The following is a 24,046-nucleotide window of genomic DNA, read 5'->3' on the forward strand; positions in this document are numbered from 1 at the left end:
CATCTTAAAAGTCCATGGGAGTCGGGGCTCTTCACCTAGTCTCTGACGTGAGCTCATCTTAAAAGTCCATGGGAGTCGGGCTCTTCACCTAGTCTCTGACACACCCATCTAGCTTCTTCTGGTAAATGTGAACAAAATGGACTCATTTATTCCTTTTGAAGGTAGCCCCACCACTGTGTGCCCACTGGGCCCACCGCCACCGCACGTTACAAAGCACCAGGGTCATACTTCTGGTACCTCACTGTACCCCCTACGGAGACGTAAAATGTCAGTGGAACAAATTACTGACCAAATACTTCAGAACATATAAATATTAAATTTCTTTGGCTTTCAAATAAAACCCAAGCTCTGGTCTGCTCCCAAGAGTGGGTACCTGGAGAGCTCTACTGGGGAGGGGAGCAGCTACCAGTGGAGAGACAAGTGTCCCCAAAGGTCAGAGCAGAGGCTGACTCTGTGTGAGTGGCAGCTCTGGGCAGAAGAGAAGCAGTGGGGAGTGGGGTACAAAGAGCAAAGAGGTGGCACGCCCACACGCACCCATGTTCACACGGGGATTTGTACGTAGAGCACATGCGATGCACTCGGATGTGCGTGCACACCAGGACTGACCCCAAGCCTTGTGCACACCAAATGAGTGTTGGTTTCTGTGTTCCGTTCTCTGACTTTGTCACTCAATTACTGTTGTTGAGGCTGGGATAGATGGGGACTCCAGCTCCTTTACAGTATCACCCCAGAGAAGTCCAAGGCACAGACTCCCTCAGCTCTCCGTGAAGTGACTCCACACAGACCCAGAGTGGTTCTGTAGCTGGTCAGCAACTGGGTTTAGTTTTAGCCCAGGGCTTCCCGACCAGACCTGGCCTGGATCCTTACTGTGAGAATGTGAATGTCCCTGATCTGGAAGATAGCCTCTCCCCTGTCTCAGGACAATGGCCAGCTAAATGTTGTGTCTCTCTTGCAGGCATCCCCACGCTCATCGTACTGGACCCGCAGGGGGAGGTGATCACTCGGCAGGGCCGGGTGGAGGTGCTCAATGACGAGGACTGCCGGGAGTTCCCGTGGCACCCGAAGCCCGTGCTGGAGCTCTCTGACTCCAACGCTGTGCAGCTCAATGAGGGCCCCTGCCTCGTCCTTTTTGTAGGTATGGAGCTGAGGGGGACGTGGAAGACAGATCAGAATGGACCTCTCATGAGAGGCAGATAGGCTCCCCTGCCCCCAGCTTCTTTCCGTCCTTAACAGTGTTGAGCTGGGGTCTTTGTCTCCCCAGCAGCCTTGCTTTTGACCCCAATGATTTATTCATGGCTATCTCCCTGCAAGCGGTGGTCTGGAGTAGCTACTGCTCCTCTTTCCTTGTGTGCTGCTCCTGTAGCCAGCTGGGCAACAGGTCAAGCAGGAAGATGCCCCCAGCCCCCCATGAACAGAACCTTTGTTGGGAAGGGAGATGGGGAGGGTATTGCTTGCTTAGCAGCTGTAGGGGGTGGGGTCCCCTCAGGCTAAGGCTCATCCAGGCCTGCTGTCACTTTCCTATGTTTTAATGGACAATTCCAGGGGGGCCACTAGAGCTGGCCCTGCTCCTCCACCCTCAGAAGCTATGCCTCTTGGCCAAGTAGAAAGACAGAAAAGTATCCCTGCAGACTGTGGAATGACTCCGGATACTTTTACAACCCAGGGCCAAGAACCTTGGGACTGTGCTGGTCACCTCCAGCTGAATTGCTCTATTAGGTCCATGGTTGGAGTGACCCCCACCAACTTCACTGAGGGCCTGGGGAGTACCCTCAGCACCCTGCTGTGTTCTCTGGAGTCTGATTTCGGGTGGGACCCTAGCATCAGAGCCAATAAGCAGACTGGTCCAGTCTTGGGTAGGAAAGCTTGTCATAGAGAAGCAGTCTTGAAAATGTGTCACTGTGGTACTGTCCGGCTAGCTGCAGGTCCTCACACCCACATCCTGGGGCCTGTTTGGAAAGAGCTCTGAACTTGGGGAGAATTAGGAACCTTTTGGCCTTCTCCGGAAATGTAGAAACCAAGTCCCAGAGAGGCAAAACAAGTTGGATAGTGAATTAGATGGGGGTGTCCCCAGAGTTTGTGTCTGGTCACCATGAGCCTCTTGGTCAGTGTGACACTTCTGGGTAGACTCCTATACCCTCCGTGCTTTCTTTACCACTTGAGGTTGTTGTGCTGACTCGTTACCACAGGCTTCAGCAGCCTAAGCCTCCTGCGTCTATTCCTCGTGTTCTCCTGCAGATCGTCCCAGGCAGGTCTGCCTACCAGGTGGCTTTAAAGCAGCTATGGTGTCGCATCACCACCAGAGCTGCAGAGGGGACCACGGTCCTCGGCTCCTTGCAGCATTCATGGTTCGGGCTCTGTGACTGGGAGAGTACTCCTGGGGCCTCAGGGGTAGGCATAGGGGCAACACAGCTCCCTGGATAGCTTGGTGAAGAACTTCCTGACAGGGTCTGCATGCTGGTGGGTAGGGTTCCAACTGCTCACTGAGCCTGTGTCTAGTGAGCCCAGAGTGTCTGAGGCCCAGCACTCGGGTCCATGCCTGGTCACTACTATTTGACAATTTAAGAGTTGCTCCTCCTTCTTTTCTCTTCCCCTGTCACAGACTCTGAGGACGACGGAGAGTCGGAGGCAGCCAAACAGCTGATCCAGCCAATAGCTGAGAAGATCATTGCCAAGTACAAAGCCAAAGAAGAGGAGGCGCCGCTGCTGTTCTTTGTGGCTGGGGAGGTGAGTGTGGAGGACAGGCATGGTGTCCTGGCCAGGCTAGCAGCAGAGACTTTCAGGACATAAGTGATCTTGGCTTCTGGAGGTCTGAAGGGACCTCTGGGTCTGAGCTGATTGTGCCACACACAGATGTAAGAGGAAAAGGTGTGTCCTTAGTCATCAGAAAGCACTTCCTATCCCTGCTGTATCCTCCACCCTTCCTTCTCACTCAGTGGCCCTCAGAACATTAGGAAACCCTCCCGGGTCTGTTCCCCATGCACTGCTGGGAAAGCAGCAGCGTCACAGATGTCAGTCAGCCACCCTCACTTCCATCAGAACCAGCCTCCAGTGCTTTGCAGAGTATCAGCCTGGCTAGTCCCACTGTGCCAGCCTGCAACACACGCTTAGCCATCACAGGGAGCCTGACTTAAAACACAGCCAAAGATTGGGAAGACTGGAAATTGCTGCTCTTCCCCATCTGTTGCACCCAAGGCCTAGTTCTTGAAGGCCCTCACTGTGCCAGACTGAGTAGGGGACCTCCCCAGGGTCAGGTGATGGGTCCCTAAAGAAGAGACTCCCTGTGCAGGTGCCTGACCACCCTGAAAGCTTGGGAACCTGCATCCTACAGGCACCTGCATTCTGCAAGATGGCTGCAATCAGCTGCGCAGGCGCTCTCCTGGCTTCTTCTGCACATGCTCATTGCTTCTCTGCCCCACCCCAGCACCCCTCTGAGGTTCACATCAACAGACTTTATGAGGCCATCCCCCAGCTTTTCCTGCCCAGGTCAGAACCTCCAATTGGTCAGAGCCTGTACACTGGATCCCAAGAGAAGCTCAGGAAGACAAACAAGAGAGGCCAGACACCCTAAGCCACCCATTCATCATCTCCTCAGTAACCACCCCTGGCTGCCTTGCTGGGCCCCTTGCAGGCAGCCCCAGTTGCCCTGCCCAGCCCTGGGGTGGAGGGGAACAAAGAGGGTTCACAGGCTCCTGCCCGGGGGCTCCCAGCCGCCCCACACAAAGCACAGCAAGGCAGCTCTGCATGTATTAAACTCTAACCCCTGGAGAATAGCTCCTAAGAAAAGATGGGTGCAGAAGAGAAAGGCCAGGCTGGGGGCAGGGAGGGGATTCAGGAGCACAGCTGAAAAGCTTTTGCAAGTTTTCTGTACCCTAGGCGCCTTGCCAGGAACTTCACCTGCTGTCTCCTTTGTTCCTCCCCCTCTCACTGGGAACAATACTCATTATCCTGTTTCCTAGATGAAGGAAGTGAGGCCTTAGCAGGGAGAGGGGCAGGGAACACTGGGGCTGGTTTCCTCTCATAGCATCCTGGGTGTTAGGGATGGGACCTGGGCTCCACTGATGTCCCTTGCCAAGGCCACACAGAAAGTAAGTAGCAGAGAAGGAACTGGTGGAGCTGCTGTGACTCCAGGGACAGGGCTCGCTCTTTTCTGACAGATGGACCAGTTCATGCTTAGGACAGACAGGTTTGGAGGGTGCTGTCCATGGGTCAGAAAGCTAGGCAGAGCCCCCAGTATCACCCATTGCTCCACTGAGGTTCCAGTCCTGGCAGCTGACTCAGTTCAGCCTTCTGTCCTTCTGCTCAGAAGCAAGATAACCTGGCCTGGGAGAGGTGGCGGGGAAACAGGGAGATGGGACATGGACTTTCATTAACTGAGCCCAGCAGTGTATGGCCCAGGGCTGGGAGAGTCTTTTTATTCTTGTTGTCCTTTCCCAATCCTGTCCCTTGAGACAATCAGTGGTTAATCTGAAAGCCTTTGAGAACATTAAAATTCATCTCTCTGGTTTCCTCAGAGGGAGGCACTGGAGCTCTTGGCTTGGTCCAGGCCTCCTGAAGGGATAATATTAACAGTGTTTGTCCAGGTGCTTCCCTCTGTTTGTCACAAATGGTTGGGCCTGGCGATCAATGCCCAAGATACAGAAGGATACAGGCTTATAGAAGATGCATGCTATCGCATGAGAAAGATGTCACTCACAAACCCTCCTTAGCATCTGGGAATGTAATAGATTCTGTGTGAGGAACCAGTGAGCTTAAGTTTCATGCTTTCTGCTCCCCACCCCTGTTTAAGGCCAGGAAGACCCCCATGCCCTTTCTCTGCAGGGCGACTCAAAACCTTTCATTAAATTAAGAGTGTTATATGTTGTACGGTGTGAAGTCCCGTTTCCCACTAGTCTCCAGATGAGGTCTGTCTCATGAAAGGTCACCTCAAATAGTTGCTCCTCCATAACAGTCTTTCCTTGACTTTGGCCCTGTTGCCTGTTTGGATGAGGAGTGTTTGAGCTGAGGGAACTCACTGGGCCAGCAGCAGGGGATGCATAGCAAGGCTCCAGCTTCTTAGAGCAACACAGTGGAGTAGTGTCCAGGCTGGCTGCGCACCTCCTGCCTTCATTTCACACAGGGCATGGGAGACAGAAAGCTGTTTTTGTTGAAGAAGATTCCAGAGTTGAAATCCTGACTTAGCCTCAGATAATCCTCATTGGGGCTGCAAAGAATCGAGAGCTGGTTGCAAAACCTTAACAATCAGGACTTAAAATCATAACCTTAAAAGGCAGAGGGCATGTTGAAGTCACTTTCATGCTCATGAAGAAAGTTGCCACGCCGGGCGGTGGTGGCGCACGCCTTTAATCCCAGCACTTGGGAGGCAGAGGCAGGCAGATTTCTGAGTTCAAGAGTTCGAGGCTAGCCTGGTCTACAGAGTGAGTTCCAGGACAGCCAGGGCTACACAGAGAAACCCTGTCTCGAAAAAGCCAAAAAAAAAAAAAAGAAAGTTGCCTTGCCTCCTGGGTTGAGGGATACAGGGGAATTGTTCATCCTCCTCCCTAAGGCAGGGTAGGTAGGATCCTTTTCCTTCCGATAGAAGTCCACCCCCACCCCACCCCCACCCCCACCCCAGCATGCTGACACCGTCCCTGTCCCATACTCTCTAAGGACTAGGCTCAGGAGACTCTTTAAATTGTTAAAATTTACTGGTTTTCTTGCCCTTCTGGTGACTTCCAGGATGACATGACTGACTCCCTGAGAGATTACACCAATCTGCCTGAGGCGGCGCCTCTGCTTACCATTCTGGACATGTCAGCCCGGGCCAAGTACGTGATGGACGTAGAAGAGATCACCCCAGCCATTGTGGAGACTTTTGTGAATGACTTCCTAGCAGAAAAGCTCAAGCCAGAGCCCATCTAGTGGGCCTGACCTCCTGAGACAGTATTTAAGACAGTCTTCCCCCTTCCCTCCCCCTGCCCTTGGACTTTTCCCGCGTGTCCTGAATCACACAACCCAAGTGTCCAACCTCTGTGGTGCCTTGTTTCTGCATTAACAACTCAGCTAGCACCCAAGGGTGTGCATCCTCACAGTGGCAGCAGATCCCACCATGTTTGGAGACGGCTTGGGACCCGTGAGGATGGCATGACCAGCTAGCACCGAGACTGCCACCTCTCCTGGCTCTTGATGGCGGACCTTCCAGGGTCTTCTGCAGAGTGAGCGAGCAAGGACAGTGGATTGAGGCCCTGACTCTGGGGTCAGTACACACACCCCAAGCCAGAGGGAACTCTCCTGTGACACCTCTACCTGTGTGAGTTACAGAGGAAGGGTCATGGCTTCAGCAGACATCAACTGAGAGCTGTCGGCAAATTTGCTTTGTAAGGACATAATCTTTCTTGGTCTGAGGGAAAACCAGCACATCAGTGGGTTCTTGGGCAGGGGACCTCCAAATCTATAAGGAAACTTGTGGGTGTTTGTTTTGGTGGGAAAATGAATAGCCAAGCTAACAGTTCATAGAACGCTTACTGTGTGGTTGATTTCTTCTTTCCCCATCTCCTTATTCTTGGCCATCCCCAGATTTCTGCCCATACAAAAACTTCCCACTATCTTGGAATTTTGGAAGTGAATTCTCTCCCTTGGACATCTTCCCAAGACTCAACCCTGAGTTCCCAGAGAAGTGTTGCCCAGCTGCCCTGGGTTTCTCTGTGGGCTGGTTCTATGCCAGAGGCACCTGAAGCCCCTTTCATGGTCTGTTTTCTTTTCAAACTGGATCCAAAAAGCAATGAGGATTTTCTTTTCTCTAGGAACCTGCAACAGGGGCTATGCTCTAGGGAGCAGTGAGAGCACTGGGCATGCCACCCGGAGTCGCTCTGCCCAGGACAGAACAGTGGCAATGCCCGTCATGTTCTTAGAGTCTGGGCTTTGGCCTAGGGACTCCCAGGACTTTAGTCTGTCACAGTCTGGTGTCAGGGCCTCACTCTTAGCTCCACCCAACGCTTTACCAGCCCAAACCACTTATTTTGGAAAGCCCAGTTGTCCTCCCCCAATAAGCTATTGACATTGTTGTTCTTTGCTGAATTGGATTGTTGGCTTGTAGTTCAGAGGTACAAAATTAGTTAGTAATTGCTCTATTGGATGTTGCCAGCCTGAAGTGCAATCACCTAGAAAGAAATAAAGCAGATAAAGCAGGCCTCTCTGACCTCACCCTTCGCTCCAGTTTTCCTGTCCTCAGTGGTGAGTCCTTTTCCCTTTAGTGCTCTATTTGGGATGGGGAGAATGTTCTAGAGCCTGCAAGAATCTAAGGAACTGAGACTGGGAACAGAGTTTGGTTGTAGGGTACACAAGGCCCCGAGTTCAACACACACACACCCCACGGCTGTTTCTCTTAGTTTTCAGAAGGCAGGAAGCTCACTGGAGGCTGGGTTCTCAGACTGGAGACCTTGTGAATTTTGTTTACTGAAACTAAGCACTGACACCTCCATGGGGAGACACTAGAACCACCATGGACCTCATTCAAAGAATAGGGCAAGGAATGGGATGTCCAAGCCTAGCTCTGTCCTAGGGTTTAAGGGCTTCTCTGTCAGTGTCCTTGAGAGGGGGACAAGGACCAAGATGAACTCCCTCCCTTGGAAAATGAATAGGTGTTTGTCTGTGCCCTGTGTGTGACTGCTTTGAAAGAAAGGATGGTGTCCCTCTCAGTAGCTAGTTACCATTTTGGGGAAAAAGAGAGAGAAGCCAGTTGGGAGGTGGAGGATCTGATCTATGTCATATCTCAGTGGCCTGTCCTGGGCTGATTCTCCTGTCTGGTGTTGTGCTGGATGCAACACCAGAACTTCCCTTTTAGAGTGGATATGTGGGTTAGTTAAGACCTTGAGGATGGCTTAGTTCTGCACAACTGCTACAGTTGGAGAACGTGCCACGGAAGGATCTTTCCTATGAACCAGTGAACAATCCCTAAAGGTTACTGCAGCAGACCAAGTGGGTGGTGTGCTAGCTCCCACCAAGCAGCTCCCAGATACCTTCCTATTCTCCTTGCTAATTGGAAACAGGCTAAGACACCAGCTGTGGCATATCCACAGGCTTCCGCCAGCAGCATGGGAAACGTCATGCCCTGCAGGTCAGTGTGGGAAGGTAGCTATAAAAATGCCACTGTAGAATTCCCAGGTTTGTGTTCAAAATGACCTCCAGACCCCCTTCCCACAACAGAGATGCATTTCTTTAAATTTCTCAAGACCAAGTCTTACTCTGTAGCCTAGAAAGCTACTGTGTAGCTGGCTTCAAATTCCTGCTTCAGGCTCCTAAGTGTTGGGACTAGAGGCATAAGCTACAGTGCCCAGCAAGATAACATTTTTCACCCAGCTTTCACACAAAAGATCAAAGAGTTTTCTGGAATCCTGCACTAAGGAGGGAGGAAGGAGGGTCATAAGTTCAAAGCCAGCCTGGGCTTCATAGCAACACTGTCTCAAAATATCAAAAGTAATAAATCCATACAAGGAAAAGGACATGTGTTAGGCTAATGATGGAAAAGGGCAGATGGAACCAGCTTCCTAAGAGTCAGGTGGTTTTTGCTCTGTCCTGCCCACCATGTGTTCTTGAAACCAGTGGCCCTCACTTATTCCAGCAGACAGAGCCAGCACTGCTTTTTTGGCAAGCTTCAAGTGGTAATTTCCAGCCAGACTTTGTTTTATCCTGTTGCCTAATTAAAGACACTAAAAAGCTGTTCCCCCTCCTGCTCCCATGCTCATGGCGGCGAACTGAATCTAGCAAGGAGATAGGGGACCACGGCTCAGGAACAGGTGTGTGGGACTTGCAAAGGTCTTTTTAAAGGGAGCTAGGAGAAAACATGGGCATGTGAGGACACGCATGTCAAAATGCTGCACACAGAGCTGACACACAGGGAGTGGCCTGAGCTAGCATCTGGTGCCACATGCTGAGGTGGTCGAATTGTACACACAGATCACTTCTGCTAGCCTGGGCAGACCTGTGCCTGCCTCGGAGCACCAGAACACACCAATGAGGTGCAAAAGCCAGGGTGGCAATACCCAGGGACTGCAGAGGTTCAAGATGCCCCTCTCCACTCCCACTGTCTCATGCAGCAGTCACTGACCTGAGAGCCCTGAGCCCACCAAGATCTTACGAAGTTTGTCCCACAGTGGTTATACCAAAGTGGTTACCTCATCTACATCCCTAATTGACAATGCCTCCAAGCAGGCTGCTTAGGGGACCACCGTTCACTGTGATTTCATTATTTTTTAAAATATTTATTTATTTATTTATTTATTTATTTATTTATTTATTTATTTATATGTGAGCACACTGTCTCTTCAGACACACAAAAGGACGTAGGATCCTATTACCAGATGGTTGTGCGTCACCATGAGGGTGCTGGGAATTGAACTGGAAAAACAGTTAGTGCCTTCAACTGCCGGGCCATCTCTCCAGCCCGTGACTTCATTATTAATGGCAAGGGCCTGTGAACATATGTGGTAAACTTTCCAGGAACAAAAGGCTGTATATATGGAATTATATAGTGGTTCTGCTTTGTGGCTGGGAATTCTGCTGCAGGGAAATCAGAACATAGGGTGTTCTCCATATATCTTATGGTGAAAAGATGAAGTTAAGTGCCTTAGTTTCAGTCCTGTTGCTGTGATAAAACACTGTGACCAAACAACTTACTGGAGAGTTTATTTTACAATTCACAGTTCCAGCGTGCAGTCCATCAGAGCCAGAAGTCACTCCTACAACATGGGATCCCATGCCGCCGCCCACAATGGGCAGGTCTTCACACCTTAACTAAGTAATCAAGATAATTCCTCACAGACTGCCCACAGGCCATCTTAGCTAGGCAGTCCTTTGTTGAGCTTCCTTTCCCAGGAGATCCTAGAGGGCGTGAAGCTGACAATTAAAACTAACCACTGCTATGTGGGTCACGCCTGTAGTGTTTTAGGATGCTTCCCAAGCCAGCTAATGTATTAGTCCATGTGTGTAGAACTCCTAAAGAACAGTTGAGATTTCCTTTCAAAGTTACAGCTCTAAAAAGCCTTCATACTGCCAGAGTAGGCTTCAGTGGCCTCAGGGCTGGACTCTGGATGCTCAGACCTCAAATAACAATCATACGGACTAGAGCTAAGAATACGGTCTTCTCCAGCCACTCTGGAGGCATATATCAGTGTGTCAGTGTGTGCCTCTCCTCATCCCCATGAATGGCAAGGGGGGGGAGTGACCCCTGCTGCAGCTCTTGCTTCCTCCTCCCAACTTTTGTCCCTACTCATCAAGCAGCAGCACCACTGATGGGGCACCCCAACTCTGAGGTTTCCTGAGTAGAGTGACGCAGCTGGGAATCGCTATACAGAGAGGCGCAGGGCCAATCCCCACAACACTGGGCCACTGAGCACCTAGCGTGCCTCCTGGGACTCCAGTGAGCCTGGCTCAGATGCGACTCAGCTCTGTTTAGAAGCAGTCCGTAGGTTAATTTGGCTCCTAGATTATTGTGTTTGTGTCTTCACTCCCTCCTGGAGTGAAAGGGAAAAAGAGGACTGTGTTGTAGTTAAAAGCAATATACCTTTTGAAAGTAAAACAAGATGAGCCGGAGTGCCAAGAATGCCACTGAGGGCTGGGGAGGCAGCTGGGTGGAGGTAGGACCACAACCCATGGTCAGAGAATCCTGGCAGGCACGGCTGCTGGGACTCCGTGTGGTCCTGATGCACTTCAGCATGGGTGGCAGAGACATCAGAAGTTGCTGGGGGCCCTTGGAGCAAGCACTGGAAGATATCAAGTCGTGTTTTGCCCCACGTGTCTAAGTGACCAGGATTCTCACCAGTTAGCAGCTGGATGAGGTAAAGGACCAAGCCTGCCCTGCAGCACTGGGCAAGGCCATGTGTGTAAGCTCTGTAACAGGAACACATTGGAACATCGGTGTTCTTCCAGAGGCTGTACATGGAAACTGTGTTAATGTCTATATTCTCTTGAATTTCAGATTCTGATTTCCACTGAGCTGAGATACACTCCAAGTTTGCAGTGCTCTTTGGCAGAGGGAGCTAGGATTCCATTCGAACAACTTAAACCCAGGGCAAGTCCCAACTCTGTAGCTTGTGTAACCATTTCTGAGGTGAGGCCTGCCACCTTGTGGCCAAAGCCGCTGCTACAGCTGGGCTCCCTGCAAAGCCAAGCAGGAGCCTTGGCCAGGTTCTCACAGAGCTTCCTTCCCTTTCAGCCACTGGCAGGTTTCCTAACACGGACTGCTCCGTTTTATTCCTGTTTCCTGGGGAAATGGTGATCGAACATTCATTGTTCTCAAAGGTGAAAATTCATGATAGTGATTTTCCATTTTCGTTCGGCAAGAACATAGCCACAAGTGTTCCCCTGTAGTCAGTCACTCAAAAGGACAAGTTGTGCACCCTCCACCACACACACACACACACACATACAACCCCCAGGCTAAGTTCTAACACTGGCCAGAAAGCATTTGACAAGTACACTTCTTACTCCTGTTGCACCCAGGATGGCAGAAGGGCCTCACGCTGCACCAAGCCAGAGCAGTGCTACACAGGCCACTCTTCTCCAGGATGCAGGATGTTCTATCACTGATTTTTAGTTTGTAACACAATGCAGGAGACAAAGTACAGGAGAGTGGAGATGTGCTTGCTTCCTTTTGGTGCCTTCTGCTTCTTTAGCACTTTCTGAGGTGTTGAGGGGAGACTAAATGTCAGCAGGCTCAGCGAGTGGTATGAACTCTTCCCTACTGCCTTCTAGACCCAGCCTGCTGTGTTCCGGCCTTTGTGGACAACAGTAAAGAAAGCGCTTTGGGCTCAGCGCATGCCTTTAATCCCAGCAGAAGCAGGTAGTGCTCTGTGAATTCTAACCCAGCCTGGACTACAGAGATAGTTCCAGAACAGCCAGGACTACACAGAGAAAGAAACCCCATCTCTATCTCTGACACTCTCTCACACACAACCCCCCCCCTCCCTCAAGAAAAAGCTTTGGGCTCTTCTGGTTTTTAAAAGCTGACTAAAGACTGAAGATCTCCAAGAATCCACGAACTACCCACATCAAACGTTTGTGCAGTACCCTGGGTCAACAGGCAGTGTTCATCCTGGGAGGACACAGCTAACAAAATTGAACACTACCAGTACTCTCCCCCAAAACACCCCAAAGCCCTGCCATCTGCCGTCTGGTACATGGACTCGCTTGCCCAGTTGGTTCTCTCAAGAGTTTTACTAGAGTTGAAGGAACAGAAAGGGAAGGGGGGTGGCTCTGTGGTTTCTGTTGCACATGCAACAACTTGCTCAGCCTCCCTAGAATAAGCAGATAAAGGAATCCTAGAGGAACCCAGCCATTGGAGCTGCTGTGCTTGAGGATGTAGTACAACTACTTTTCTTGGAAGCTCAACTCTAAACCAATTGTTTGTGGTTGCAGAAGTAGTGTTTAGAATGGATTCCAAATTCCAGCACCCCACTCCTTCCCACAGTCACTCAGCAGGTGCAGCTATCTGCTTTGGTCTTCTCCGACCTCACTGTATTCTGGGAGTGTTAGGGATTCAGCTTGTCCCTGGGGATCTGAGAGCTCAGTGCGGTATGATTAGAGCCGACACTCTGACCTTGCAAGATCTTCACCGCACAACACCCAGTGATCCTTCCTGATTTAAAAATGAAGTGTTTGTTTTTTATTTTTAATTACATGTATATGAATGCATCTGTGTTGGTGCATATCTGAGGAGGCCAGAAGAAGGAGCAGATCACTTGGAGATCAAGTTAAAGGTGGTTGTGATCCGTCCAACATGAGCACAGGAAATTAAACTGGGGTCCTCTGAAATACCAGTTAGACGCCCTTAACTTCGGAGCCATTTCTCCAGCCCCTGACATCATCATCATTACTGTGTGTGTTGAGGTCAGAGGAAGACTGTGGAGTCGCTTTCTCCTTTATGTGGGTTTCAGGGATTAAACTCAGGTCACCAGGCTTTGACAGCAAGTACCTTTACTCCCTGGGCCATCTTGCTGTCCCCCTAAATCACAGCATTTAATCAAGTGTCACAAAACCTACAACTAGCAGCAAGGAGCTGGTAAGCAAGCTGGCACTTCCAGCAGCAGGTTATGTTGCAAAGTAGACTCAGGGTCTAGCCTTTCTTCATAAGGAATCCTTTAAAAAATGCCTGTAAAGCCAGGCATGGTGGTGTACACCTTTAGTCCCAGCACTCTGGAAGCAGAAGTAGGTGGGGCTCTATGTTCAAGGCCACCCTGGTCTATATAGTGAGTTCCAGACTTTCCAGTGCTATCCAGTGAGACTCAGTCTCAAAACAAACAAACAGGGACTGTGCTGAGGGATGACACCACCTGATGAACTGCTTCTGCTGGTTCACCATAAAGTGGGAAAACACATCAGCTGCCTGTGGAACTGAAGGTCTGGACACATCAGCCCAGAGATGGCTGCAGAGAAGACCAAAGAACAGCTGGCTGCTGGGTGCCATGCCCTGCAGCCTTCAGCTTCCCAGGAGACACTAAGGCACTGGGGATGCGGCTCTGCTGGCAGAGTGCTTATCTAGTACACACTAGCAAAAAGTTACAATCTCAAAACTAGTGGAGATGGGAGATCGTAGGGAGAATTTTGATGGTGCTAGAGAGTTGGCTCAGTGGTTAAGAGCACCTGCTGCTCTTCCAGAGGACACAGGTTCGGTTCCTAACACTAACATGGTAGTTTATAACCACCCCCCCACCCCCCGTTCCAGGGGATATGACACCTCCACTGACCTCCACCAGGTACCAAGCATACTTGTGGTGTAATGTACATACATGCAGACAAACACTCATATAAGTAAAACAAAAAAGAATTTTGACCTTTGTTGTTTAATAAGGAACAGCAGAAACTAATAGAAACTCATATTTTTCCAGTACCACACAATGGTGGCAATGCCTACCTCCTGGCTCCTGTGTTGTCACCTTGGCCAGTCTCCTAGCATCAGTCAGTCCAGCAGAGCAGGGGCTGGAGGCACCCTTCCCCTCCCACTGAGGATTCCTGCGCTCCTTCAGTGGTAACTCCTATTCCTGCTCAAGTCTTCCGCCTTTATTCTCAGCTGTCTTTTCCCTTCAAAGAGCAGGATGCTCGCAGCCATGGCTGAATTCAGACTGTCCACACCAGGTACAACAGGGATCAGCAGTCTCTTGCCACCAGTACTCTCAGCCAATTGCAGGGACTCCAGGCTCACTCCATGTGTCTCCCCACCTATCACCACAGCTACTGGGACTTCTGTCCAGTCCAGATCATAACTCTGGACCTCAAGTTTGGGAAGCCAATCTTTTCTGGTTTCAGTGTCTAGGTCCTCTTCATACTTGTGAAACTTTAAGAATCGGCGATCACATGCCGAGTCTCGGTCACTGGTTTTATTAGACATCTGAACCTGGGCATAGAGACCACAGTTGTCTGCCACATAGACTCGGGTGTCAGGAGGCAAGTGATTGGGCACTGCTTCCCATTCCACATTGTTCACAATGGGCACCTGGAAATGTGCCCCCATGCCTGCCCGGAGCACTTTAGGCTCCCAGGCATCCACGCACCCTAAAAAACAAAGGATACAATTGAGACTTTACAAACCTTCCTAGACTACAAAGGGAATGCTGAAGTAAGTCCCTTTAATTCTAACCAAAAGATAAACCAACAGCTTTTCCATTACAGTCTTTTCCATTGCTGGGACCAAGAACCTCCCATCCGATGACAGTGACCAGCGAAGGGTCTGGAAGACCGATTGCTGCTAATGCTGAAATAGATTTTATTCATCGCATCCATACACAGGTGCCAGGCATTGCAGGGGATATAATAGTGATTAAAATGCCACCACAGACCTGCAGGAATGCAGGGTATCAACTGTGGCACTGGAAGAACATTGAACCAGACGACTGCGGTATCAACAGTAACTAATATAAAAGCAGCATGAACAGGAAAACACTAAACATCTAAGAGACTGTGACGCTGAGCTGGCTCCTTAGGGACAAGAGGATCTTGTTGGAGAGAGGTCCAGGTAGAGATCAAAGGCAGAGTAGCAAGCATGCCTGCTGTTAGGCAGGGTGGGGTGGGGTAGGAGGCCAGAGGCAGGCAATGGCCAACATAACAGAAACAGTGCACTAAGCTGAGGAGCGAGGAATTTTATCAAGAGCATTTACCGAAGGATTTAAGCAAACCAAGGACCGAATCTGACTTTCTTAGAAGAAACACTTGACTTGAGTGTTAATCTGGACTAGAGCAGTCTCCCTACACTAACAATGGGGAAACCAGGCAAGAAGTTCATACAGGAATCCAGGAGGAAGCAGGAGCCCGAGTAGTTAGTAGCCCTGTCCCTGCCAAGGCCCGCCTTCATACTCTGACACAGTCACATCTAGACCTAAGGATTCCTGTGCATTGGCTGCCCAGCGGATACTGACCTGTCTACATGCCTGTTCCCACCACAGGAAAGTAGGAGGAAGGCATTTCACCATGAGTGTCATAGGGATGCCTTATGACAAGTCATTTTAAAAAGTTAACTCGTCAAGTTTAGAATAGTATCTATTCTCTGTTGGATGTCAGATCAACAGAGAATGTACTCATGCCCAGACATCCCCACCTATAGGCTTTCCTAAGCACTGCAGGGGAACCAGAGATGGGAGCTGGGCTATAGGCCAAGATGAGGGAAAGGACTAGATGGGCCTAGATCTGTGACAGCAGCTGTCTAGTCTCACTCCTTCATGTAGAGAGGAGTAAGGACAAAATGAGAGCTCCTTCTGCCGCATACCCGTGAACTGACCATCACACCAACTATCTTCCTCTTTCCCGACCTCCTTCACTTCAGCCATGGAAACAAGTAAGAACTACACCACCTCGTCGCTGTGAACACATTTCCAAAACTGCACTGCTGTCAAAGCACTCAACAATGGAATGGGTGGGGTACTGAAAATGGAACCCCAGAAACTAAGTCTCACACCGCCAGACCTGTGCTCGGACAGAGTGTGTCAGGGGAGAGTTGAATTTAGGCAAGTCTCAGCAATTGTTCCACTATTAGTTTATATTTAATTGTAGCTTGGGTGTCTCTGATGAGTGACATGCTCCCTCCCCTCTGCTCCCAGGGTGTAAAAGGCATTCTAGACATGTCTCAACTGCTAGCCAGGTATGTTTAGAACCAAGCCTATTAATCCCCTTCTGTGAGAAAAAGCTCAAATGTAGGTTAATTTGTGTATAGCTGTGTAACTACATATTCCCGAGGCTAAGAAAAATGTACCGGGACACATAATCACTTTGGTGACAGCTTTCCTTCCATGGGATTCAGAACTCAAGGGTTAGGAAGGACTTATATACTCAACACTTTGAGAACTCAAGATAGACAAGGATCTTAAACCAAGTCTTAACTTTGGCATGTAAATAATTAATGTATATTCATAAAACTCATAAAATGGGAACCTATTTCTTCCCTCCATTGACTTAAAATTCCAAAACAACGCAGCAGGTCTCAAAATAATTTTAAAACACAAGCAACATTTACCAAACGCTTCTCTGCATCATTTCAAGTAATCTCAAAAAAACAAAAACCAACCATGAGGAAGATTCTTCTTATTCCTACTTTATAGACAAGAGATTTGACATTTAACACATCGTTTATGGGCACGCAGTTAACCCAGGGCAGATCAGAGAGTCAGACTCATGCGTGTCTGTCTAAAAACCTAACTTACTTGCAAACAGCCAACAAAGGCACCAGAGAGGAAGTGCTTTTCCAAGGCTGGAGGGAGGTTCGGCATTCAAGAGTGTACGCTGCTCTCACAGTGGACCTTACAGACTGGGGAGGCTGACTCCCAGAACCCACGTGGGAAGCTCATAACTTCCTGTAGCTACAGTTCCAGGTCCTCCTGAACCTGACCTCTGTAGACACCTACACTTATATGTGCACACATAGACATACACATGTACACAGAATTAAAAATAAAATTAACCTATTTTATTTTATTTTATTTTATTTAAAAAGAGCTATTCTTACCTTTGGTGAGTAAGACTTTACTGCAGCCTGCTCCAGCTGCAGATCTCAGGATTGTCCCCAGGTTCCCAGGGTCACGGAGATTGTCACAAATCAACACTAAGGGCAGTGAATGGTGAAGCTGAGTCTCTGGATATGTTACCTTAATAGGGTCAGGTTTGGCAAAAATCCCTAAGAAAACAACACAGGCGATTCACTAGTCTGGAGTGTGCATGGGAATGGTTTGACTTTTTTTTATCATTCTTTATGTATTCACAATTACCAAATGAAAACAAGAATATATTAAGACTACAAAATTTCAAACAACAAAAATTCTACCACTGCTAACCCCATCCTACCCCTTCTCCTTTCTGAACTCTATGCACCCAGCTATATCCGCACACTTAACTGCTTTTTCAGCACAGACAAACCACTGTGGGTGTGGTGGCAGACGGCTGGAGGCAGGAGAACTGAGAGTTTAAGGCCATCCTCATCTCTGTAACAACATGTTCACACACAAAACAAGGGCTTGGGATGTTCTCAGTGGTACAGCACTTGCCTAGCACGCAGATGGCTTTGGGGTTGATCCCTAACACTTCTAGAAGCAACAAAAACAGAATCTGAAAGCAAATGTTAAAAATGACATATAGGAGCTAGAGCACTGACTCAGCAGTTAAGAATACCTGCAGCTCTTGAGGACCTGAGTTCAATTCCCAGAACCCACACTGTGGCTCACAAGTCCAGTCTCAGGAGATCTGACCTCAGTAGGCACCAGCCACACACTTGGTGCACATACATATATGCAGGCAAAGCACTCATATGTGTAACATTTTAGATTTAAAAACTAGCATCTATATAACCTATATCTATGAGTAAAGTTTTAAAAAGCTCACTTTGTCATCTCACCCACTGTGTCTTTAAAAATTTTATCATGTCAGTATCTATTTGCAGCTACTATATCTTTCTGAGTGTTATAATATGATGTGTCAGAGTATAGCTCTTTCCAGTTTTTTCCTTTGTTTGGTAGGTTGGTTGTCTGTGTATAGGCTTGGCTATTCTGTAACTTGTCTATAAACAAGGCTGGCCTCCAACCCACAGAGATACACTTGCCTCTGTCTCCTGAGTGCTAGGATTAAAGGCATGCACCACCACTGCCTGGCCCTTTCCAGTTTTTTAGTTGATAATTAGATTTAAAAGTTTCCTCATAACAAACAAACAACAAAACAAAAAATGCTACAATAAGTGTCCACAGAAGACTCTGTAGATGTCTGAAAACTTCTCTGAGTCAAATTCCTGCAAGTGAAAGGGACAGTGTACATATACTCTTACTGTTAACAAATGCCATGGAACTGCTCTCCTCAGAGGCTAGGGGTCTCTATCCATGTCTAGAATGATAAATACCCGCCTCCTAGCTCACAGCCTACTTAACAGAGGACATATTCACTCTCATTTTTTAACACTCAGGAAAAACAGCATTGCATTCTTTCACTCTGCATTTCCCCTGTACCAGGGAGATGGATGGACATCTTTTGCACTCACCTTATTTGTGACCCCGTTACATTACTGTCTTTCCTTACATTTTTCAAACTGTCTTGATGCTGTAGCCTTTCTCCATTTTTCTGTTGGGTTTTTGTTTTACTTAATGTGTAGGCTTAACCTAAATATTTAAACAAGACCCATATAGCTCTCCTTCACTGCTTGTCTTAAAATTTAAAAAATATCCCCAGGAAACAAATTCATAAAATTCTTAACAGCCTTGCCCAGAAGTACTATATTGAAGACACTGTCTGCCAGGGCTCATACTGCAAGAGTTGTAGGGGTAGCGAGGACCAAGCCATTTGTAAGGTCTCTTGCTGAGGGTCAGAATCTTAGCAAGTTGAGCACAGTAACACTTACCCAGTGACCCTTCTATCCTCAGTCTAATACAATGCACACAAATCACCTGGAGAGCTCGGAAAAAAATGAAAATGCTAAGTGGCTTCCTTAATGAAAATTCTCTCGTTTAATAATCTCTGCAACGTATCCTAAAGCACAGTATTCAGGGCAGTATCTGGGGGAAAGAAAGAAACTAGAAAGGTGGCTGAAGATGAACTTGTAATTCTCTGAGATGGCTCAGCAGGTAAAAGGTACCTATTGCCATGCCTGACAACCTGAGATTGATGTCCAGGACTCATACAGTGCAGAGGGAAAACTGATTCTCACAGATTGTACAGATTGTCTTCTGACCCATGCACGTATATACACAAAATAAGTAAAGTTTTGTTTTGAGATAGGGTTTCACTATTTGCTCTGGCTATCCTGGAACTATGTAGATCAGACTGGCTTCAAACTCACAGAAATCTGCTTGCCTCTGCTTCCCAAATTCTGGAATTTTTAAATGCTTGCATTAATCCTGGCTCATAAAATGTTTTTAACATTCCATAAAACAAACAAACAAACCAACAACAACAAAACTGGGCATGTTTTGTTTCATGCCTCCTTTTCAGCAGTAAGGAGGTACAAGCAGGAACGTCTGTCAGTGGTTCAGAGCTATCCTCAGCTACATACAGAGTTTTAAGCCTGCCTGAACTATAATTGTCAAAAACAAGCAAAAGCCTCACAATTCAATATGAATGAGAAATTGGTTCAGATGGCAGTAAAAATACCATTAAAACATATAGACCTGAGAAGTCCTATTTATTTTTAGACATTAGTCAATAAAAATTTAAACTTGATTTAAATAAAATTTGTTACCTTAAGACAAGTATGAACAAGAAAGTCTAGGATACTACACTTGAATGAAATAGAAATTCCAGATATTGATACGCTGTATATCACTGACCCATTATTCCTTGTGGCGTTACTAGGTCCGACCAATCCTTGATATCCTCAAATTTCACCTTAATGAGGCTGACACCCTTCAGCTTATCTACCGGCAACTCCTTGATGTATTCCAGACGGCTAAAAAAGAACACTTTTGGCACAGCTCCAGCCTTGAGAGCATCTGCAATCAGCCTGCGACCTTCCAGTAGGATCTTCCCTTGCTTTTCCCGAAAAGGCCTGGACTTAACTATTGTCATCACACTGCTGTGGATGCAAACAGAGAGGGGATGATTATCAACGTTCTTGTCATGTAGTTCTAACAGACACACAGAGCTTGGCGGAGGCACAAGCCTCAAAGAAGACATTTATTTTGCACTGTAGAAACAGTAAGAGCCAGAAGCTCCACCGCGAGGCAAGAAAAGGGAAATAGATGACAAGTTTCAAAAACATATCACCTTAGCCTCCTGTCTCCGGGAAAGGCCTTATCGTAGCGAAGCCCTGCCTCTTCCCAGGTGTGAGGGGTCTGGGATGGGGATGTCTCAAGAGGCTGTTTCTGTTGCTGCCCCTGGGAACTGGCCTTAGGGGCCGCCTTGCGGGACTGCTTGTCGGGAGCGCGCTTCCGTTCCTCCACCTGTCCAGAGGGAGACAACACTCTCACCGGGCTGCGCCGCAGCGCCCGGACCCAGCGCCGAGAACCGATGTCCGGAGTCTGGACCACTCGCAGCAATGGTCCCAGGGAGCACCACATGCCCTTCGCCGGCGCTGCCATCTTTCCTCTGGCGAGCGCTACTTCACCCGAGCGCGCGGTCGCGTACTAGTGACGTCACGCGACGGTCTTCCCGGTTCTGTGGGCGGGGTGGCCCTCTGTTTGGGATTTGGTTTTCGTGGTGAGAGTCATGGCCACTCGTCGAGCTCTGCACTTCGTTTTCAAAGTGGGGAACCGCTTCCAGACGGTGCATTTCTTTCGCGATGTCCTAGGGATGCAGGTGCAGACCGGGGTCGAGCGGGACTGGCATGAGACCCCGATGTGCGGCCGGGCCGCACCTGGGGAGGGAGGACGCCATCAGCCGCCAGGCCCTCGCGCCGGCGTGTTCAGCGTTTGCGAGTCCCCACTTTCGGGTTGGGAAACCTTTGAAAGGGACTGAGCTACCAGATACGTTGTCTACGCACGTTCACTTACAGCCCTTCACAAATATTTGTTACACTCCTGGCTTGGGGAGCTTGCAGTCTAACGTGAAGGAGCGTTAATAGGCAGAAACGTTATAAAAAGCCCCTCCCAATTCACGACAGAGAGATCTGGTTTGAAACGTTTGGGTGTGATCAGCAAATTTCAGCTTCCATCAGGGCTGCGGATTTAAAGTTTAGGCTCTGGGAAGGGAATCCATGGCTTTGCGCATGCTAGTCAAGCATTCCACTATCAACAAGCTCTGTCAGGGCAAGTTCGAAAGGTCTCCTTCATAGGTACTCAGGCTCGCTGTGTAAATCTGTGGCTCTCCTCTAAACAGCCCAGATTTAAGTATGAGGCCAGAATCAAGTCGCCTTCCTAGTACCTGGAAACAGTCTGAGAAGCTGTGTTTCTAAGGGAGTCACTTAGCTGAAAGTGTAGTGGAGATTTATTGAGGAGCTCTTGGTAAGCCAGGGAGGTAGGGAACACACCAGTGCAGATTTTTTTTTTTTTTAAACAGACTTGTAGCAGTCCAAATCCAGCTTAGTGTAGAGATGGTACAGAAGGTAAGGAGTGTAAAGGGAGTTGCACAAATCAGTCAACACACATTAATCAGTCATAGAAATGTCTGCTGTGTAGGGGGCTGGAGAGATGGCTCAACCTTTAAGAAGGTACCACTTAGGTAGCAGGCACAAATGACTCTGGTATTTGTTCCCGTTTAGAGCACATGATGTAGGGAATTAGATTTATACCTATCAGAGTTTAGTGATATAGATGTCATTATTCTATTTCTTCATTGTTCAAGAGGTGCTTGTGAAGATTAAACATGTTACCGTACAGGTCGTAACTGACTTCTGTAAAGTAGTAGCTACTTTTACGTTAAAAATACAAAAGGAGAGATTTACCAACCAAGGTTCTCAGGAAATAATTCATAAGAACCTTGAATAAATTGGCCCTGAAAAGGAGCATTTCCACATACCAGGATTAGAGGGGAAAGTTATTCAAGATGGCCTGAATAGGTGATGTGGACATATTTGGAAAGTGACACTGATTTTATATGCATTTGGCTAGATGAGGTTGGGATTGAAGACATACAGGTTGGGGTCGGTTCTGGTATTGTCATGAACACTGCATGCAAAGCAATTTGAGTTTTATGCTAAAGTAAGGGGGAGCTTGTGATACCATCAGAGCTATGCTTTAGGAGTATATATTTATGAAGGTATTAAGGAAAGAAATCAATAAGTTTTGTGTGTGTGTGTGTGTGTGTGTGTGTTTTAATGTGGGGCAGGACCAGTAAGTGGCTCAGGTTGGCCTTGCACTTGATATGCTTCTGCCTCAGTGCCTCCAGGATCCCAGCATGCCCAGCTAATGAAGATGAGTTTTGTGATCTTTGAGGGAAGTAATGGAGCTTCAGTGGAGCGGTGGGAATGAAAACTGAAAACAGCTGAGTGTGGCGGCCCATTCCTGCAGTCCCAGCAGTTGTGAGGCTCAACTCGAGGCCAGCCTACACTAGCAGCAAGCCAGACTGCTACATAATGAGACGCTGTGTCAGGGAAAAGGGAGGTGGGGAGCAGAGACTAAGATAGTGAGAGCCTTCTGTATTCTAGGTTCTGTCCTAGGTGTCTAAACAGGTTATCCGTTTTCACCAACAGAGTTGTCACACTTGGTCTGAAACAGCTTGTTCAGCATTAAACACTACAGTCAGACTTTTCTAGTGCTAAACACACTTCTTTCCCACAGGCGGCCTCCTGTCCTAAAGAGATTTCATAGCTGTTTGGGAATGCAACTCTTTTTGGGGGGAGTGGAGGCAGGACAGGATCTCACTGTATATCCTCAACTGTCCTGGAATTCACTATGTAGACCAAGCTGACCTTGAACTCACAGAAGTCCATCTGTCTCTGTCTTCTTATTGCTGGTATTAAAGGAGTATACTACCAGGCCCATCTTAAGATGTTCTTATCTCTGGTACACCTAGAAGGTTTCTCTTAGTAAAGCTGACAAACGATAATGTTTATGTTCTTTTAGTTTGTATAAATGCACTATGTACAATACTAGTACACCTGAAGTTCTAGCATGCGGATGGCTGAGCCAGGAGGATCATAGTTTGAGACCAACAGTGAGACTTAGTCTTTTAAAGTCAAGGGCTAAGAGCATTGCTCGGCAGTAGAACTCTTGTCTAACACAAGTCCTTGGATTCCCCAGTGTTCCAATAGTAAAACTTTATAATTTATTCTGTTCTCTTTACTAGGTTCTACGCCATGAGGAATTTGAAGAAGGCTGCAAAGCTGCATGTAATGGGTATGACGCCTTATATCTTAAAAGCTTAGGTTCTGAGTAGCTCCAAGCAGAACACACTCACAAAGTTGAGTGTAAGACACAGGCTAAACTACTTTAAAGAGCAAATAAAAATAACAGAAAGGAGGCGTGAAATAAGAGAAGCTCCTTGAATAGCCTTTGTTTCTCCACACTCATGCAGTACCTCAGACCCAGCAAGCAGTTCTCCAGGACTCCAGATTCTAGCCAGGTATCTGACGTTGGCTCAGTTCCTTGTCTGTCTGGAGATATGTGAGACCAGCTACAAATCCTAGTAATCCCTCCTCCTGACCTCAGGGAAACACTACTTACATTTACTGGCTTATAGAGAATTCAAATCAGGAAGAGCCAGATAGAAGAGCAGCATGCAGAAAGGTATGGAAGAGAGGAGGGATGGCGTTTCCAGTCTCTTCCATGATCCCAGCACCTGCATGGCTGCAACAACCCACAGAGTCATCAGATCTTGTTGAATAGTTTTTACACAGATTTGTAGAGCTTGCTCTCCCCTTCTCACAGATAAGTGTGGCTGCACATTCTGATCTTTTGGTCTTTTTGACAACCAAGCAAATCTTCAAGCTATCTATCCTCACCTTCAGTCAGCTTGTTATCGGCAACCCAGGTATTCTAAAAGAGGTTCAAGAATAACAGGCCCACTTATCAGGAAATTCCAAGGTTTAAAGAGCTCTATGCCAGGAATCCTAACAAAGACCGAATATTTTTTCATATGTTAGTACAAGGACAAATAAATACCTGCAGTAGGGAAAGCAATGGCTAGGTAATAGTAATACTAAGCAACAGTATACTAAGTAATAGTAATACTAAGCAAC

The 24,046-nt window shown here is 47.9% G+C and overlaps 3 protein-coding genes across 4 annotated transcripts in view; 2 read left to right on the forward strand and 1 right to left on the reverse strand.

The window, feature by feature from the left end:
- The window catches only part of Nxn (nucleoredoxin), a 141,690-nt gene extending 134,516 nt beyond the window's left edge, over positions 1 to 7,174 (forward strand). Inside the window, exons 6-8 of the mRNA XM_028759298.1 lie at positions 956 to 1,135; positions 2,600 to 2,724; positions 5,716 to 7,174. Coding sequence (XP_028615131.1) covers positions 956 to 1,135; positions 2,600 to 2,724; positions 5,716 to 5,898 — 488 coding nt within the window. The 3' untranslated portion in view covers positions 5,899 to 7,174. The remainder of the gene's footprint in view (positions 1 to 955; positions 1,136 to 2,599; positions 2,725 to 5,715) is intronic.
- Positions 7,175 to 13,795: 6,621 nt separating this feature from the next.
- Mrm3 (mitochondrial rRNA methyltransferase 3) lies at positions 13,796 to 20,541 on the reverse strand. 2 transcript variants are annotated; one of them, XM_028759326.1, is made up of 4 exons: positions 20,197 to 20,541; positions 19,761 to 20,005; positions 16,964 to 17,131; positions 13,796 to 14,523 (listed from the first exon to the last, which is right to left on the reverse strand). In XM_028759326.1, the coding sequence occupies exons 1-4, from the start codon at positions 20,508 to 20,510 to the stop codon at positions 13,994 to 13,996; spliced, it is 1,257 nt and encodes a 418-aa protein (XP_028615159.1). In that variant the 5' UTR covers positions 20,511 to 20,541; the 3' UTR covers positions 13,796 to 13,993. The 2 variants fall into 2 exon arrangements, with proteins under 2 accessions (XP_028615159.1, XP_028615160.1); XM_028759327.1 differs by having other exon boundaries at positions 16,964 to 17,059; positions 20,197 to 20,516.
- A 41-nt stretch (positions 20,542 to 20,582) lies between these two features.
- The window catches only part of Glod4 (glyoxalase domain containing 4), a 19,612-nt gene continuing 16,148 nt past the window's right edge, over positions 20,583 to 24,046 (forward strand). The window contains exons 1-2 of the mRNA XM_028759403.1: positions 20,583 to 20,727; positions 23,155 to 23,204. Coding sequence (XP_028615236.1) covers positions 20,638 to 20,727; positions 23,155 to 23,204 — 140 coding nt within the window. The 5' untranslated portion in view covers positions 20,583 to 20,637. The remainder of the gene's footprint in view (positions 20,728 to 23,154; positions 23,205 to 24,046) is intronic.

This window comes from Grammomys surdaster, unplaced genomic scaffold (genome assembly GCF_004785775.1).
Source record: "Grammomys surdaster isolate TR1022 unplaced genomic scaffold, NIH_TR_1.0 126278, whole genome shotgun sequence".
Taxonomy (NCBI): Eukaryota; Metazoa; Chordata; class Mammalia; order Rodentia; family Muridae; genus Grammomys; species Grammomys surdaster.

What these genes read in the sequence shown, in the direction of transcription:
- Mrm3 (XM_028759326.1), bottom strand. Translation starts at nt 20,510, where the DNA reads ATGGCAGCGCCGGCGAAGGGCATGTGGTGCTCCCTGGGACCATTGCTG. An exon ending in AACGCCACAAGGAATAATGG is followed by an intron (nt 17,132 to 19,760) that starts GTCAGTGATATA and finishes TTGTTTTCTTAG; the next exon opens with GGATTTTTGCCAAACCTGAC. An exon ending in TAAAGTCTTACTCACCAAAG is followed by an intron (nt 14,524 to 16,963) that starts GTAAGAATAGCT and finishes TTTGTTTTTTAG; the next exon opens with GGTGCGTGGATGCCTGGGAG.